Here is an 18,554-nt window from a genome sequence, read left to right as displayed (position 1 = left end):
ATAGCTGATAACAGGTTTACTCTAAATAGCTAGCATGGGAGGCATTGGAACTGTATTATCCTTTCCTAATTAAAACTGAGACGACAGGAAAGAACGTAATAGTCACTGAGGTATAGGCAGCACACAGAGCAGGACTTTATTTTCATTGTATTGTTTCAAGACTTTCTATTTTAAATGACACATAGATATGACTAAAATATATAGCAAGCTGAGAAACAGCTGTCTGGATTTTCCATCTCACTGATTGTGGCCAGGAAGTGATCTGGGCCCTTGGGATGTGTTTTTTTCTTTACAAAATATTCAAATTAAACAATGGCTCAGGATAGGGGTACATTTTTATGATAGTATTTCCCAACACAGAGTTAAATATAATTAATTAAATAACCTTCAACATAATACGGGGACATGCCTTTTTATTTTCTTAGACTTCTTTAGTGGTTATAAAACTCATTTTTTTCTGCTCTACTAACAAGATTCAAGACCAGGCCCACAATGTAATTTATGTAGACTTTTTGTTTTTGTTTTCATCTTATCTTTGGTTATTTGTGTATACTAAACATGGGTCTTTGAATTAATAACCATTTATTAAGCACCTACTAATTTTCAACCATTATACATAAGGTACTGCAGGAAGTGCCAGTTACAGTGTTTGTCCACATCAAGTTGTTCACAGCCTAGAGCAGGTGGCAGGCTTGTGATCCATTAATGCACTAAATTATATGTACTAAAAGTGCACTAAGTAATATGATAAAGAAGAAGCCTGGGTACTCTGGCAATGTGAGAGGCCCACCTTACTCAGATAGGAACTGCTTTCCAGAGAAATGATGTTAAGTGAAGTTTTGAAAGAGTCGTACCCATTTTCCAGAAACGGAAATAAATGGAATGTAGATGAAATAAGAGATTTATATTGAGAAGAACCCTGAAATGACATAGATGAATTTGGGTTTTATGCTGAATGCAATGACAAACCACTGAAAAGTTTAAACAAAAAGAGAGATAAAATCAGGTATGCATTTTAGAGAGATCCTTTTAATGACCTTGTGGAAGACAGATAAAAGTGAGACTGGAGTCAAGGAGACAAAAAAAACTTATTGGGGTCCTGGGTGGCTCAGTTCATTGAGTGTCTGACTTCTGCTCAGGTCATGATCTCATGGTTCATGGTTTTGAGCCCCACATCAGGCTCATTGCTGTCAGCATGAAGCCTGCTTCAGATCTCTGCCCCCTCTCTCTCTGCCCCTCCCCTGCTCATGCTTTCTCTCTCAAAAATAAAAATAAACATTTATTTTTAAAAAAGAAAGTTATTGAAATGATGCAAGTTAGAACATTAAAATGTCGCTCTCAAGGCACATGGATGGAAGACAGAATGGTGCACTGGCTAAAACCCAGGACTTTGGCTAACAGACTTGAGCTTAAGCACATCAGATACCTGGTGCGGTGTTTGCATGGCCGAAATTTATACTGAATAATCTTACTCAGTTAAAAGAAAAAATAACCCAACAGGATTAATTGAGTTTAGGGTGGATGTGGGATGTGTGACAGTAATTCACTCAAGAACTGTTACACTTGCCATCTCTCTCATAGGCCTCCTGATCTCTCTCCTATGTGTACTTTTGCTCTTTGCATCTATTCCATTCTGTTTTCTGTTTCAATTCACGTCTTTGGTTACTCAATTTATACATCCTCATAATGTCTGCTTGCCTATGGTCATCATGGCTTCTCAAGCCTCAGACCATATAATGAATAGTCAATTCCCTCTGCTGAATGGGAGTGTCTCTCAATATTCCCTGGATCATGTTCCCAAGAAAGAAGAACAGATGGGTCTGCTCATCCCTGCCCATCTGCCTAACCTATAATCCATAACCCTACAGAATTTTGACTGGCTCTAGGCTTGGATGGTAATGTATGGGGGAGATATGGAGTATAATGAGACCTACTTCACAGCATGGGAGCAAGACAATCACCTTTAGAAGGGATAACTGAAAAGCTTACCTAGTACCAGTGACAATATGAATGGACTGCAAGGGACAGGATCAAGGAAGAGTTTAGTAATCAAATTAGCTAAATATTATGATCCATCAGATATGAAAAACAATAAACAGGAAGCCTGCAGATGTTTACTGCATTACTACATACAGAATAATTAGTGTGTCATCCACCCAAATAGTTGAAACAAGAAGAAAGGTCCTTTGATGAGTTCAAATTTGAACTTGTGGGTCAACTTTATAGAAAATCCCAGTAGATACCTATATATACCATTTGGCTTTCAAGAGCTGTTAGGATTACAGATAGCCATTGATGGCCACTCTCTTTTTTGACTTCTAAGGTTTTCTTTTACTTTAGTCTTCCTCCCTGCCTCGTCTGCCTCCTTTGCATTTGCCTCCTCTTTGAGGGACATAGATTTCTAGAAGCCCAATTCTGGTTCCTCTTCACCTTTCCTCTATATATTCTCTATATATTATTTTATATATATTCTTCTCTCTCTCTCTCTCTCTCTCTCTCTCTCTCTCTCTATATATATATATATATATATATATATGTATATATGTGTATATGTATATATATATACATAAATCCTAAATTAGTAAACACCATATTTATGCTTGTGACTTTACAAATTGTTATCTTCAAACTCACATATCCAGTTGCTTCCTTGACTTCATTTCAATATCTCACTGACATCTCAAACTCTTCATTTGAGCCCCCTATAGCCCATCCACCACAGTCTTCTTTGGCTTATTTTATATCACAATTCTTCTCTTGCTTACAAAAGTCAGAATTTGAGGATTATCCTTGATCCTATCTGTTTTTTAATTCCCCACAGCCAACCGAACAGCAATGCCTATCAATTCCATCTCCAAAATGCGTCATAAGTCCATTTTCTCCTTTCCATCAGTATTGCTGTCACCTGATTATAGGCTACTAGCAAAGAATTTTTTTAATTTAACTATTTAGTGGCTTCCTATTTCACTTTAGAATGAAGTTCAAAATTTGATAAAGGCCACATGATCCTTACCTCTACCCTTCCCATACATTCCAACAACATTGTATCCTAGCTCTCTAACAAGGTTCTTCCCATTAAGGCATTTGTCCTTGGTGTTTCCACCCCATCAAACCATCTTCACTGAGTTGGCTTTTTTGAATTATGTAAGTTACAAATCAGCCTCATTTGAATAAAGGGATCTTTCCCGTGTCTGATACAAGCAATTCTTCCCATCCCATCACTTTTACATTAAGGCATATTTTTCTTATAGTACTTTTCTCTCTGAAATTACCTTTGTTTGCTTGTCTAAGTTCAGTTTTCCCATACCCATTGGGTAGAATCTAAGCTCTATAAAGCAGAGGTGGTGCCCTTGTTATTCAGTGCTGCATCTCTAGTGCCTAAAATAGTGCCTAGTAAGTGCACTAAAGTAAGTTTTGATGAAAGATTCAACTAATTAATTCTTGCAAAAGAGCATTAGCGGGTCTTCTCATTTCCATTCTTTGCCTTAGAATCTCTTTTTCACAAAAGGCAAAAAAAAAATCATCTTTTGAAAATACAAAACGGATCATATCCCTCCATTCATTCACTCTTTGATGGTTTCAGTGGGCTCAAAATAAGACTAAAACCCACCACATACATTTTCAGTACCACTCTCTTTTTGTTCAGTACACTCCACTGATCTGTTCATTTTTAATCATACCAAACTCCTTTGCTTGGAATACTATTCTTGACATTCTTTGCATAGATACCATCTTCTCTTTCTTTAAATTTTGGTTTAAGTGTTGTTTCTTCAGAGAAGGTTTCCTGATTGCTTTACTTGAAGGAGTTTCCCCCTTAGGATTTCTTTTTTCTCACCCCCTGATGTATTTCCTTCATAGCATTCAGTAGTTTTCAACTACTACAATTATATTTTTGTATCTTTGGTTTCATCTGCCTAATCCAGTAGAATGCAGGATGATTAGGATAGTGACCAGGTCTGTTTTCTTCTCTTTAGTACCCTTAGTACTTAACATGATAATTGGGACACTGAAGGTACTCAATAAATGTTGTTTTTTACATATGATCGCAAATGGCAGTAGAAGCTCTTGGAGTAAATAAGATTACTCCTACTGGGGCGTCTGGGTGGCTCAGTTGGTTAAGCATCTGACTTCGCCTCAGGTCAGTGAGCATCTTGCAGTCAGTGAGTTCGAGCCCCACGCTGGGCTCTGTGCTGATGACAGTTCAAAGCCTGGAGCGTGCTTCAGATTCTGTGTCTCCCTCTCTCTCTGCCCTTCCCCCACTCACACTCTGTCTCAAAATTAAACATTAAAAAAAATTTTTTTTGAAGATTACTCCTAGTTACAAACTAAAGACACCTAACTGAATCTAGCCTGAAGACATGTTTTTGTTTGTTTGTTTGTTTGTTTGTTTGTTGGGGGGGTTATTTTTTTGTTTTGTTTTGCTTTTGCTTTCTGTTGTGTTCAGGTTATCATAGTCCTCATCTAGGGGTAGTATTGAAATATTGTAACAAGTAAGTCTTACATCTATTAGAAGGAGCATAGGATACACTTTGTCAGTGTATCCTATGTTGGTGTGGGTGGTAGATAGAATTTTAGGGCAATGTATATTTGCTGACTTTTATGGATGAGTCTCAGTATTTGGATACCTCATCCACTCTAGTTGTAAGCTCGCCCTTGAAAGTATTTAAGTGTGGGATCATCACTCCCAGCCCCTACTTCCGATTTAAAATTTAGAATAAGAGAAGAGGGCAGAAAAAAAAAAGGCTTAGGAAATGTCAACATTTAAGAACTGGGAAGAAGGGGCGCCTGGGTGACTCAGTCGCGTAAGCATTCAACTCTTGGTTTCAGCTCAGGTCATGATCTCACAGTTCATAGGTTTGAGCCCCGAGTTGAGCTCTGCATTATCAGTACAGAGCCTGCTTGAAATTCTTTCTCTCCCTCACTCTCTGTTCCTCCCCCACTTGTGCACCCTCTCTCTTTCTCTTTCTCAAAATTAAAATAATAATAATAATATTAATAATAATAATAATAATAATAATAATAAAAAGAACTGAGAGGAAAAGTAAAACAGAAAGGAGGGGCGTTTGGGTTCAGTCAGTTAAGCGACTGACTCTTTATTTCAGCTCAGGTCATGATCTCACAGTTCATGAGTTGGAGCCCTGCAATGGGCTCTGTGCTGACAGCATAGAGCCTGCTTGGAATTCTCTGTCTTCTTCCCTCTCTCTGCCCCTCCCCTGCCAGCTCTCTCTCTCTCTCTCTCTCTCTCTCTCTCTCTCTCTCTCTTTCTCTCTCTCTCTCACAAATAAACATTAATAAAAAACAAAAACACAAAGGAGCAGCTTAAGAAAAAAGTACCCCCGACCACCAAAAAAAAAAAAAAAAAAATGTTTCTAGCAGCTTAGAGAGAAAAGTACTTTAAGTGGGCAACTGTGTCAATAGATAGGGGTGGGGAATGATTTCCTTGGAAAGCATTGGCGACTCCAGAGCAAAAATTCTCAGGGGAAAGTTGGTATTAAGTGAACTTTCAGTGGAATGAGGAATGTTTGTAGACTTCTTGAGAGGCAGTACCAAAGAGGGGAGTGGTAAGCACAGTTGGCCAGTGGGATAGGATGTGAGGAAGTGTGTTGCCTATAGATAATTTCAAAACAGCAATAAAACTGACTAAAGTTTGTCTTCTTGTTAATATCGCCATGCTCTGGCAATTCCAAACAAGGTTAGGGTTAAAATTCTCTTCCCCTAGGCTACCACTCTTAAAGAGAGGGATAGAGCACATAGGGTGAAAGGAAAATGACTTTATAAGACCAAAGGACCTTGTGAATGTTTATAATAATAGGAAAAGAGCAGCCTGGAGGATGTGTTTCAATGGAGTACAGGTTATACTCAGTAAAGCAATCTGAGGATACACAGAATGCACAAAACACAGGAATGATTTAGCCTCATAGAAAAAATAGAGCCTCCAATTCCTAGAGGAAAACTCCTGATTCTTGATTCAGAATTGTTGTATTATGGCAAGTTGTAGATATTTTGCGTTTCTTGAGTTAATTCACAGATTCTGATTCCATTATTACATAGTTACTCATTTTATCCACTTTTGAAGACAATCTTTCAACAATAACATCGAAGTGCCAAAAGTGACTACTACTTAGTTATTTTATGGATTTCATGTAAAATGATTTTAAATGCATTGTGTTAATAGATATAGTCTAATTTCTGACATTAAATGATTGTATTCTGCATTTGCACTTATTTCATACAGGTAACAAATATTGGGTGTTTAAGGATACAACCCTACAACCCGGCTATCCTCATGACTTGATTACTCTTGGGAGTGGAACTCCCCCGCATGGAATTGATTCAGCCATTTGGTGGGAAGACGTTGGGAAAACCTATTTCTTCAAGGGGGACAGGTCAGTACACATTTCACTTGGGAAAGACAGTTAACTAATGTTTAGAGAAGCTAATATTTCTCCTCTATAGTGGATGTGTATTGTTGATTAAGAATCTGTGTGATATAAAGACAAGAATTAATGAAATCAAAAGTATTTTTAAACAACATTCAAGATAATATTCCTGTAATATACCCACATAATATGACCTTCTTAGGAATGTACATGTTCTTCCTCTTCTCCATCACTTATCATGCCTATAAATCTGTGTAGGCAGCATATCTCTAATCCTGCAATGCATTTTCTTGACGTTTTACTTAACTTTATTTTAAAAGCACTTTATCGCACAGTCTGTTTTGTTTGCTTGTTTTCGTATTCAAAATTAAAGTTTTACACTCTGCATGTAATTAACTGAGCATTTTCAAATAATCCAGTTTAGTCATGGGTTCTAGTTCTTAAGAAGCTGATTGTTTAGGTACCTACAAACAGGTGTTATGAGCTATCACTTAGCTTAAAGTGTAATTAATATCCCTTCCCTGTAACTTTCTTTCTTTTCTTTTCCTTTCTTTTCATTTTCTTATATGGCATTAGTAAAAATTGAGTGAACTATACTAGTCTTATGACTTGTGGCATCTACTAGGCTCCACTCCTGTGCATTTTTGATATAAATTGCACATAAAATGTAACTGGAAGTCTGTTTTTTATTGGTTTAATTTAGTATTAGGTAGAAGAAGTAATAGAGATGAAAAATAAATTTTTAATTACACTACTACTAGCTGGGTCAAATGTGACACTCAGTATAATTTTTTGTATGTAGAAGACTTAAGTATGCATTTTATAGTAAATTAAAAATACATAAGTAGGAGTGCCTGGGTGGCTGAGTCGGTTTAGCGTCTGACTTTGATTTCAGCTCAGGTCACAGTCTCATGGTTCTTGGGATTGAGCCCAGCGTCGGACCCTGTGCTGACAGCCCAGAGCCTGCTTGGGATTCTCTCTCTCCCTGTCTGTCTGCCCCATCCCGGCTTTCTCTCTCTCTCTCAATGAATAAATAAACTTAAAAATATACATACACATACACACAAACACACATAGGAACAACAGGCTTTAATGTGCAACACCTAGTATTGAGTTTGCCTTATAATCTTGGCAAAGACTTTTGGCAAATCTTGTTTAACCCTATAATATGTCTCCAACTTTAGTAGAAAAATATGTAAGGATATAAACTTTATTTTATGATGTGTTTTTTTTTTTAAACTGAAAATTTTTTTAAGGTTTACTTATGTTTAATTAATTAATTTTAATTAATTTCATGGAGATAGAGCATGAGCAGGGGAGGGAAAGAGAGAGAGGGAGACACAGAATCTGAAGCAGGCTCCAGGCCCTGAGCTGTCAGCACAGAGCCCGATGCAGGGCTCAAACTCACGAGCTGTGAGATCATGACCTGAGTCGAAGTCGGATGCTTAACCGACTGAACCACCCAGGTGCCCCTTTATTTTGCAATTTGTAATTTTTAATTGCAAATGATTTCAGACATGGAGCTTTATCTGTGAACAAAAAACTCCTATAATTTATCTTCATGGATTAGACTATATACTTTTTAATTTATTCTGTTACTAACTTTCTATACATTTGATTTGTGTATACTTCTATAGCAAAATGTTCATAAACTTGCAAGCAATATCATGAAACTAAAGTTTTGCTACGTGTTTCTTGCCAAATCACAAAACAAAAAAGGTCTATCAAACAAAAAATCTATTGAAGGAGAAGATGCTACTTATAGCCACAAAAAGTTGATTCTCAGCAAGATATAAGTGGGTAGAGTATGAAAGAAGAAAGAAGAAATTGATGGCCACAGCATGGTGACCACTAATGAAAATAAATCTGCAGACTTATAACATATTCCTTAAAATAACAACCCTGAAGGTTGTTAGAGTTTAAGCCCCCAGCCAGTTTAATTGCTTGAATGTACCCTTTCAGGACCAGGTTCAATAAGGAGTGTTTTGTTGGGTTTTTTGGGGGTGGGGGATGGAGAAAGGCATAGAAACAAAAGGCTGACAAAACACACTTCTGCAGGACATTTCATGTAACAGTTTTAATGAGGATTTCCCAGATGGTAACAAAAACTGCCATTCTATGATCAGAAAGCCTGTTTTGTTTTGTTTTTTCACACATGCCAATACTACTTTTAAAATGTTTCCAACCTAAAATTCAGCACTTATTGAAAAATTTAAGTTTAGAAACTAAATGTGCACTGTCTCAAATAAGTGAAATCAATGAAGGTTAGATACCAAATTCATACTAGAATGAAGGCCATAGTAAATGGGAAAAGGAGTTTTAGTTCATTTGTTTCCTACTTGAGACGCTTGCTACATGCAAATATAACAAAATATGGAGAAATATTTTGTTTTAAGCTCTGCCTAAATAACTTTTTTTATAGGTTTAAAAAATATTTATAAGTTGGTGCTCCCAGTGGCTCAGTCAGTTAAGCATCTTACTTTGGCTCAGGTCACGATCTCAGGGTTCACAAGTTCTACAGCTCAGAGCCTGGAGCCTGCTTCAGATTTTGTGTCTCCCTCTCTCTCTGCCTCTCCCCCACTCCTGCTCTCTCTCTCACTCTCTCTTTCTCTCTCTCTCTCTCTCTCTCTCAAAAATAAATAAACATTTAAAAAAAATGTTTTAATATTTATAAGCAAGAATCCAATTAATTTCCATGTGTGTGATCTTCTGTAACATTTCATGAGTCACAGGTGGCTTATAAGCAGATTCCTTCATATTCATATAATTCTATAATTCCAAAATCACAATTTTTCAATACTTTCATTCTAGATTATAAGTAGATGGATAAGACATTAAACTACCTGACTGAAACATATGAACAACAATTTGGTTGTCACTTTTATATAAGAATTCAGTGAGTCTTTATTCCTTATAGACTGTATATTTTTAATACCTATCAATTTTTTTAACATTTTATTTATTTTCCGAGTATATTTTTGAGAGAAAACACTGAATATTGCTTTGTCCTTACTTCTCCCTCTTCTCCTACTGCTCTTTCTGCTTAAGAAGGGTGGCAGGGGATGGATGATTGCTGATTAATTGGTTTCTATTTCTCTAAAGCTAAGAGAAGAAGGAGATTTTAGAAATCATCTAGTCCAGGTGTAAAAAACTCAACTGCCTTAAGGGGCCAAGCAAATAATGTATATACTACCAGGTACAGCAATAGTATGTAAGGCAATAATAGTAGGTAGTGTAGTGAGTGGGAAAGTACAAATATACTAGAAGAGCACTCAAAATCAGAATCATTATTTAATTTTCTAGACATACAAAGCACAGATTTAATATGATTCGGTCCAAGTGCTACCATATGTCAGCCCCGCATCCTGTCCATGTCCTACCAGCGTGTAGACAAACTCAATTACACTCCACAGGAATTCATCCTTCTCTAACCCAACTGCCCATGCTGATAGTATGAATATGAGACAGACTTTTCAATTCTCAACAGCTCTAATTCCCACTTCCTTAAGGTTTCTATAGTACTCCCGGCACAGCCCTCATTCATTTATTCAAAAAAATATTTTGAGCACATATGATGTGACTGACATGTGTTCTCAAGAAAGGACCACAAGGCTTCTGCTTCCGTGGCACTTAGCTTCTATTAAAGGAGGCAATAGTAAGCAGGAAACAAGTAAATGAGCCTAATCTTTTAACACTGAGAAATGCTACAAAGAAATAAAGCAAAGTGATAATGTGATAGAGACTCATGGGTGGGAAGCAGTGTTTGGAAAATTGGTGTAGAAGTCCGAGCCCTTGCTGAAGGAGACACAAGAGTGGGGCCTTGGATGGGTGAAGTTTCAGCCACAGGAAACTGTTTGGAACAATATGTTGTAGGCAGATGACATAGTAGTGCAAAAGCAATAATACTGGAATATTTAAATCCGGTAAAACATTGTGGCTACAACATAGCCAGTTAAGTGGTAAAGGTAATCGGTAAGTCAAATAGGTAAGCATGGGCCAGATTATATGGAGCCCTACAGACCATGACAAATGTGTTGGATTTGATTCTAGTCCAGTGAAAAAGTATGGAAGGCATTTTCAGCAGGAAAGCAAGATGATCTGATGTGTATTCACAGACATCACTGTGGCTTCTGAGTAAAGAATGGGCTTCAAGAGTGGAAGCAGAGGGTCACCGGGAGGCTGTTGGAGTCGTACAGGAGGATACGATGGTAGTGGTGGAGATGGAGGAAAAGGAATGGGTACATGATATATTTTGAGTGTAATCAGAACAGTCTTTCTTATGGCTTGGGTTTTAGGGGTGAGAAAAAAGCAAATTAAAGATAACTTCTAGGTTTTTCACCTCAAAAATGGAAACGGTGGTGCCCTTTCTGGAGATAGAGCAGACTGGGGAAGGAATATTGGGGAAAGGGGATTAAAAGATTGAAAATGTGCATATTTAGTTTGAGATGTCTGTTTCACACACCAACTGGAGGAATTAAGTGGGTACCTGGATAGCTTGAGTTTGCCTCAGTGGAAAGGTCAGTCTGAGGTACACACTGGAGAATGATTGACATAAATTGTATTGATAGCAGGGGACTACATCAAATGTCCTAAGTGTACAGATAGCTAAAGATGAATAGTTGAAATGATGGCTCTTTAAATAGATCTGTAAAGTCAGATTAAAATTTCCAGTATTTCACTATTTCACATACAGCCTGGAACTCACTTCCTCAGATTCCTACTTGCCCTTTTCTTAATACACTATAATTTGATACTTGGATACATTTTGATCCTCATAGCATTTAACTCTAAAAGGCTATGTTTCTAACTCATCTGTCAGCATCTTCTCACAGATACATTCCCTATGGCCATACTTCATTCTAAGCTTAACTTTTAACAAGTTTAAGATATGTTCAAAGAAAGACAAAATTTAGATCCACTTTTGTTTTTACTATTATCACCCTTAATAGTCAAACAGAAAAACATTTATTTCCTTCAGCTTAACTTGTGTGTTTATGAAGTAATTACTCAATATATGTGTTTTTAAGATCATTCAACACAGTGTAAATTGGTATCTCCAATTCTGTTGCATCACTAAGAATGTTTCTGAAGAGTGGGACTTTGTATAATTATTTGGGTATGAAAAAAGAAGGGGTGCTGTATTTTGTGTAACTTAACAGAAGCGAGTAGTCTTGACTCTGGAGTACAGATGAGACAAAGTAAGATGAAGAAATGGCTGGGTCACGTGAAATTACCCTTGGAGCCATTTTTTGTTCAGTTTGAATTTGGTATGTATACCATTCCAGAATTTTCTATACCATTTTTTCTTAGCAGAGAAATTTAACAAAATGCTATATACCATTACATGGACAACTTTTGTCTCTTATGGATGTGACCCATGCTTAAGTCAAATAAAATGAATAAATCTCATTTCTAATCATAATTTATTTTGAAGCATTGATTTGCAATGCTTTTCTCAAAGAATCAGCAATCTAAAGTCATAATTCTACATTAGAGATAACTGATATATCGGAAGAAAAAAAAACTATAAATTTCATTTATAATAGGTTTTATCATTTGCTGACCATCCTGCACAAAATTCCATTTTTTTCCATTATAATATCTAAACTGTAAACCCCCAAATAGTTTATTTACCCAGGTTTCATCTGAATATGTTAATATGCTTCTCAGGGAACCCGTAAACTTATTTTTCAGGGAGAAAAACATCAGTGGGATGAGCTTTTTGTTCATTTTGAAATATGTTCAAATATGTTGGAAATTAAAATGCTAACTTGTATTTATGAATAAGCTTCAGCACCTCTTATAAGACAGCTCTGAATATAGTTAGATGATTCTAATCACATTCAAGTTTACTGGATATATATCAAAACTGCCACATAGCAGATAACTGAGGGTCCAAGCCTACACTGAGTGTTTCAAAAATTGTGAAATGATCCCAAATTATAATTTTGCATTATCTGTCAGTGACGAAAGGGAGGAATTTTTTTACTCTGATAAATTCATACCAGAATTATGTTCCTACAAGAGAGTGTAATAGAATTCACATTCCATTAATATTTTCTTGAAATTGTGATCTCTATGAATCTTATGTGCTTGGCATATAATATAGGTGCTCAAAAAAGTGTTGGTGGGCAAATGACTGAACAGAAGGAGGGAAGAAGGAAAATTATACTTAAGTATGTTAAGAGGTTGAGAGAGAGTACTGAGAGTAAGAATGCTATGCCCAAGGGAAACAATAACACTAACATGCTAAACTATGAAGCTGAGAGTATTAGAGTTTCAACTCTGCAACTTTTCAAAAGAGTGAATGTGACTAAATCATTATCTTTTAACTGAGTTGAGTGACTATACATACTAAATCTATGGTTAGGACATCATCATAGAAAGCATTGTAATATGCAGTATAAAAGATTGTTGAGGGACTTAAATGAAATAAAATAAAATAATGTATGTGTATAAATTTATTTATAGCTACAAAAGCCTATATAAATTACTGGTATCGTTATAAGAACATCGCTACAACTACTTCTCAGAGAACAAACCTGGTTTCTAAGAATGTAGTTAATCTTTCTTAAATGACACACAGGGTGTGATCCCATTGTCCCCAGGATTTGTAATTGTTCAAAACTTCTGACATAGCAATATTGAAAAGCTTACTTTAAGTTGTAGTTTATATCCAAAAATAACATTTATTATAAGTAAGTCATTATTTAATCTATCATGGAGGGAAAAACCCTACCAAGTAAACCTTGATACAGTATCTACTGTAAAGTACATTCTGATTTTAGAGATGTAAAATGCGAAAAAAAGTTTTTCTTAGAATCTGTGAAAATGAGGCATTAAACATTTTCTCTCTGAGAGGTTTTCTTTTCTTTTCTTTTCTTTTTTTAATGTTTATTTATTTTGAGAGAGAAAGAGTATGCTCATGAGCGGGGCAGGGGAGAGAGAGAGAAGGAGACAGAGAATTCCAAACGGCCTCTGCCCTGCCAGTATAGAGCCTGACTTGGGGCTCGATCTCACAAACCCTGTGATCATGACGTGACCCAAAATCAAGAGTCGGACTCTTAACTGACTGAACCACCCAGGTGCCCCTGAGAGCCTTCTTTATGGTCAAGTGCAGGAACCAGTTGACATGTATGTCTATTGTAAACACAAATGAAATATTTACTGAAGAGATTATATCTTGAAATTTAACCAGAGTAACCATTCTATATTCATCATAGAATGTTCTGTGAGAAAGAAATATTCAGAAATATTTTTAAAGCAGATGTTCCCATGAACTAAATGTGAAAGAAAATATACTTCAAAATTGGTAGAACATTACACTAATGATTCTGCCTTCTTGTCTTCAGAAAACAGGCCCAGTCACCATTATATTAGCTCAGTCTTCTCCATGAAGCTTTTCCTGATCTTTCCATCAGAACTGTTCTCATCTTCTTTTGATGAGAATCTGTGACAAATACCTGTAACAGGGTATTTCCCTCTTTGGATAAAATCTGCCTTGTGGCTTACTTATTGGAATACTTCATGAAACAATCTTTTTCTCTTTTCCATGTAAACATTGAGGATGGAGGAATTGCTAATATTCCAGATGTTACTTGAATGGATGTTTCTAGGAACTATAGCAAAACCTTATGTACAAAACCCCAGAACTCAATAGATAAAGAATCTTCCATAGACCTAGAATAGGAAAATATCCAAAAAAGACCAGGAAATGCTTATTTTTTTCTGATTTCAGCCAAAATACCTGAGATAATGAATTAAGTATGTCACTTCCCAAGCCTGTGTTGGTAAAACACTAGCTTTAGAAGATGGAAAGAGATGTTTAGTGGGAAAACAAGGCAAAAGGTTGTCAAATAAATTTAAATTTGGAAAACTGTATTTGGTGGGCACAGAGGAAAGAGGAAGGAATTTTAAAATCAGACCAATTGCTTATAAATCTATCCCTTATTGTCCTCTTAGAAGTCTCCTCTCTTAAAAGGGGACAATGATGACTGTCTGATGGGTTTGTTGTGATTAAACGAGATGATGCACAGAGCATATGCCTGCCCTAAAGTGTCAGAAATACTGGGAACTGCCAATGGCTTCACCCCAGCTTTGTCATTCCTTTTGAATATTCAACACATAAACTTCTTTGACTCTTAGAGCATATAAACAATCATGACTGATCCCCAGGAGGGCAGGTTACAGTTTGTTTTTTGGATGTCTAGCAGTTCTGCGAAAGTGGCTGAAGGGCCACCATGTGAAGGCATGGGGATCTAGAGTTCTGACTCTTGGCGAGCTTTCCTTTTATCTGTTTTCCTATCTATACACTGAGGACTCCAGTCAAGACCTGCCCTAAAGTCTACACTCATATACTCAACAACTCCACTTTGATATCTAGCAGGTACCTGAATTTAACATGTCTAAAACCAAAATCGTGATTCTTCAAACCAGCCCAACTCACCTTCCCCCATTTCCCTATCTTACTGAATGGCAACATTATTCTTCCACATGTTCGGGCCCCAGATTCTTGAGTTGCACTCAACTTCCTTCTCTCACATCTTGCATTCAACTCATTGGTAAGCTCTTTGAGATTTCCCTTCAAAATATATCCCAATCCCTTGAATTACCATCAACTCTACAGTTTACATTCCAGTCCAAGGACTGTTGCGGTGACATCCTAACTGGGATTCCTGCTTCTATTTTACCTCCTTAAGTCTATTTAACTCACAGCACCCAGCATGTTCCTTTAAAAAATAAGCCAGATCTTGAAGCTCCTCTGCTCAAAATCTGTGTTGGCCTCACATATCCCTTAGAGAAAACCCAGAAGCTTTGCTGTAGCATAAAGGTCTATCTAATCTTAGATTCTGTTCCCACTCTGAACTTTTCTTCCACTAACCAGCTCAATTCTAGTCACCCTAGCCTTCTTGTGGATGCCTAAGTGCTCCAAGTTTGTGCCTGCCACAGTAACTTTCAATAACTAGTTCCTCTACCTGGAACTTCTTCTCCCAAAAGCTATATGTGTTGCACCTCACTTCTTTCTGCTTTCTGCTCAAATGTCTGACACAGGAAGGACCTCTCTGTTCACTAAAATGGCTTTCCCATATGCCTAGCTAACTTTATCTGCTTGTTTTCTAAATCTTACCACCTCCTACCATAGTATGTATTTATTAATAAATTGTTTTATTGCCTATATGTATCCTAAAATTTAAAAAGATGAGAGCTGGGCATGTCTGCTTTGTTCAAGGTTATATCTCTATAGTGTCTACAATATGCCAGGAACATAAAAGGTACTCAGTAAATATTTGTTAAGTGAACAAATGAATGAAAAATGAATCAAGATTCTGCTTAAGATGATTCCAAAGAAATAAAAATAAAAGTGTTCTGCTGCCTAAGAAAGATTTTTCAAAAATCATGAAAACCTCTTACTCATCCTTAGGTTGATGATACCCTTTTGAATTGAAAATATATTTAGGAAGCACAATATACTTAGCTAGAATTTTTAAATTAATTTTAGCAGACAGAATAAATATACAATAATAATACCCATTTTTAATATGTGCGAGACAGAAAACAGAATGAATGTTCTTTGTATCCAATGTCTTTCTAATGTTTTTAATCAGTTTTGTAAATCATTAACAGCATACAGCAAGGATTTAATGAATGTTAGCTATTACTGTGTATACATAATTTCCTTCTCTATGCATGTGTTTTGTTTTTTGTTGTTTTTGTTTATTATCCTTTTTAGATATTGGAGATATAGTGAAGAAATGAAGACCATGGATCCTGGCTATCCCAAACCAATCACCGTCTGGAAAGGTATCCCTGAATCTCCTCAGGGAGCCTTTGTGCACAAAGAAAATGGTATGCAGCATATGCATTATATATTTCATGAGTTTACGAAATATTTTAATAATGCATTCTAATTTTTCATTATGAGAGATTAAATCATTAGAAAATACCATACTAGGGCCATAATATATTTATGTGAACTTTCCTTCGTAAATTTATGCTTAATATTATGCTTCAGATGTTTTTTTTTTACCTCAGCTTATTTTAGTTTATAAGAAAAAAATGAAGGTAATGTTTTAAAATGAAGGGTGTGGATACCTTCAAAGTAACCTTGCCTATTTTTCTATTAAAATTACTAGAAAGTTAAGAGCAGACATATATAGGACAGGAGCTGGTCACAAGGAAGGTATGTTATAAGTGTGGCCTGAGACACAAAGACATCCAGCAATTGTGCATGCTGAAGATGTTAATTTTTAATGCGCACTTTTGGCTTAGAGTGTCAGCAAACAGGGAAGATCCCAATTCAATACAGTCAGGCTAAGTGGCTGAATGATTGCTCAATAACAAGAAGCAGATCAGAGACCTGCCCGTGTTCCTTGCTCTCCATCTCAAGATTTGAGTTTCAGCCAGGTCCAAAGTAGAAAGTTAGCCAAGCGACGGAAAATCCATACACTCCTATCTGTTGGTATATGTAAAATCTGAACATTTCTCTCCTCATTCAGAGATTAGTAAATAGGAATAAACCATAATAATAATTAAATATTCCAGAACAATACACAGTATTCCAGAACAATGGAAAGAGAAATAATTCTGAAATACATGGAAAAAGCACACCATAAGAAAATGATATACCATTTGGGTCCTCAATAGCATGAAAGTCTGTAACATATACGCAACAAGAACAAAATAAATATCACTTGCAGGAACAAAATTAAATGTGTCGGATGAGGAAAGAACAAAAACGTTTACTGAAGAAATAGGAGGAAAATGAAAATCAACACCACCACTGAAAACTATAGTTAATCATCAGCATATTGCCAGAGTTGAAGACAACTATGCACTGAGTGTAACCCTGAAGGAACTGAGACCTGGAATGAATAAATACCGATCAGAAAAGTCTAAGTACACAAACTGTATTATGACCCTTGTTATATGAAGTGATATACTACATGCTCTATGAAAGTACCCCACAAGTAATATAGTGTAGGCAGAGACAAAGTCAGAAAGAACCTAGAAGCTCTGATCATATAACTTGTTGAGAATTATAGGGGTTTTTTGTATATTCTATTGGTTCATAGAATTAAAAGACCAAGTTAAGATAAAGCCAGTATGTGATAAAAGCAGAAATGCACAGGAAAGGACAGATAGAAATGAAAACATATCTTTCAAAAGGTTATCAATAAAAAAATGAGGGAAGTAACAGTGCAGCCACATTGGAGGCTGTAAAACCAGATCAAAATAAGTTCAAAACCTCGAACTATACAGATGAATTTGAAAAGGACAAAGGAATGAAAGAAATAGGTGAAAAATGATCACATGGAGGCCGAAAATTGAAATTACCCCTACGAATTATAGGTGTCACCGAGGAAGAAGCTAGAGGAGAGGAGATTTCTTGAGGTTAAATTAAAGGGCTTTTATTAAAGCCCAGATAAAACCAACTCTACGTAATATTTACAGAAGTCTTACCACTGCTCTAGACTGTCTTCAGTAAAGATTATCACATAGTATACAAAAATATTGCAAAGAAAATTCAACCGAGATCTCACTGGTTATTACCTCTAGCAAGTTTGATAATAGTTTCTCATTCCTTATCTTTGTTTTATTAACTTTCTAAACTGAGTCTACCCTTTATAATAAAAATAACTTTTAAAATAAGTAATAAATTGTTTCAAAAGATTTAAAAAATACACATAATTTTTTTAAAGTTTATTTATTTTGAGACAGAGAGAGAGTGCAAGTGTGGGAAGGGCAGAGAGAGAGGGGGAGAGAGAGAATCCCAAGCAGGCTCCGCATTTTATCACTGCAGAGCCCAGCATGGGGCTCAAACTTATGAATCATGAGATCATGACCTGAGTTGAAGTCAAATGCTTAACTGACTGAGCCACCCAGGCACCCCTGAAAAAGTACACATTGTCTGAATTCCTTACCACATTAACTTTTCATTTTCCCTGCTTCTATTTACAAGGCCTCTAATATCTGAGATCTGATCAGATTCTCTGGGGAGAAATCATAATTATATTAAAAAAAATCTTGATGCCCCCTGTCCCATGGCTTTTCATATTCTTTTCCATCTGAATATTTAATCATATTCATTCTGTATAAATCAGTGAAATTGTGCTGAAGAGTATATTCTGAACTGAATTAACTCTTTCATAAATAGTTTCTGAACAAGTATGAAGC

General features: G+C 36.2%; 1 protein-coding gene across 2 annotated transcripts in view; it reads left to right on the top strand.

The window, feature by feature from the left end:
* Positions 1 to 18,554, top strand: part of MMP16 (matrix metallopeptidase 16) — a 311,674-nt gene that overhangs the window by 262,835 nt on the left and 30,285 nt on the right. For both annotated transcript variants that reach the window (XM_060610852.3, XM_060610851.3), the window contains exons 8-9: positions 6,236 to 6,386; positions 16,111 to 16,226. In XM_060610852.3, the coding sequence (XP_060466835.1) occupies positions 6,236 to 6,386; positions 16,111 to 16,226 (267 nt within the window). The remainder of the gene's footprint in view (positions 1 to 6,235; positions 6,387 to 16,110; positions 16,227 to 18,554) is intronic.

The sequence above is a fragment of the Panthera onca genome, chromosome F2 (genome assembly GCF_046562875.1).
Source record: "Panthera onca isolate mPanOnc1 chromosome F2, mPanOnc1 haplotype 2, whole genome shotgun sequence".
Classification (NCBI taxonomy): domain Eukaryota; kingdom Metazoa; phylum Chordata; class Mammalia; order Carnivora; family Felidae; genus Panthera; species Panthera onca.
The sequence above is the reverse complement of the archived record's forward strand: the minus strand, read 5'-3'. Positions and strand labels throughout refer to the sequence as shown.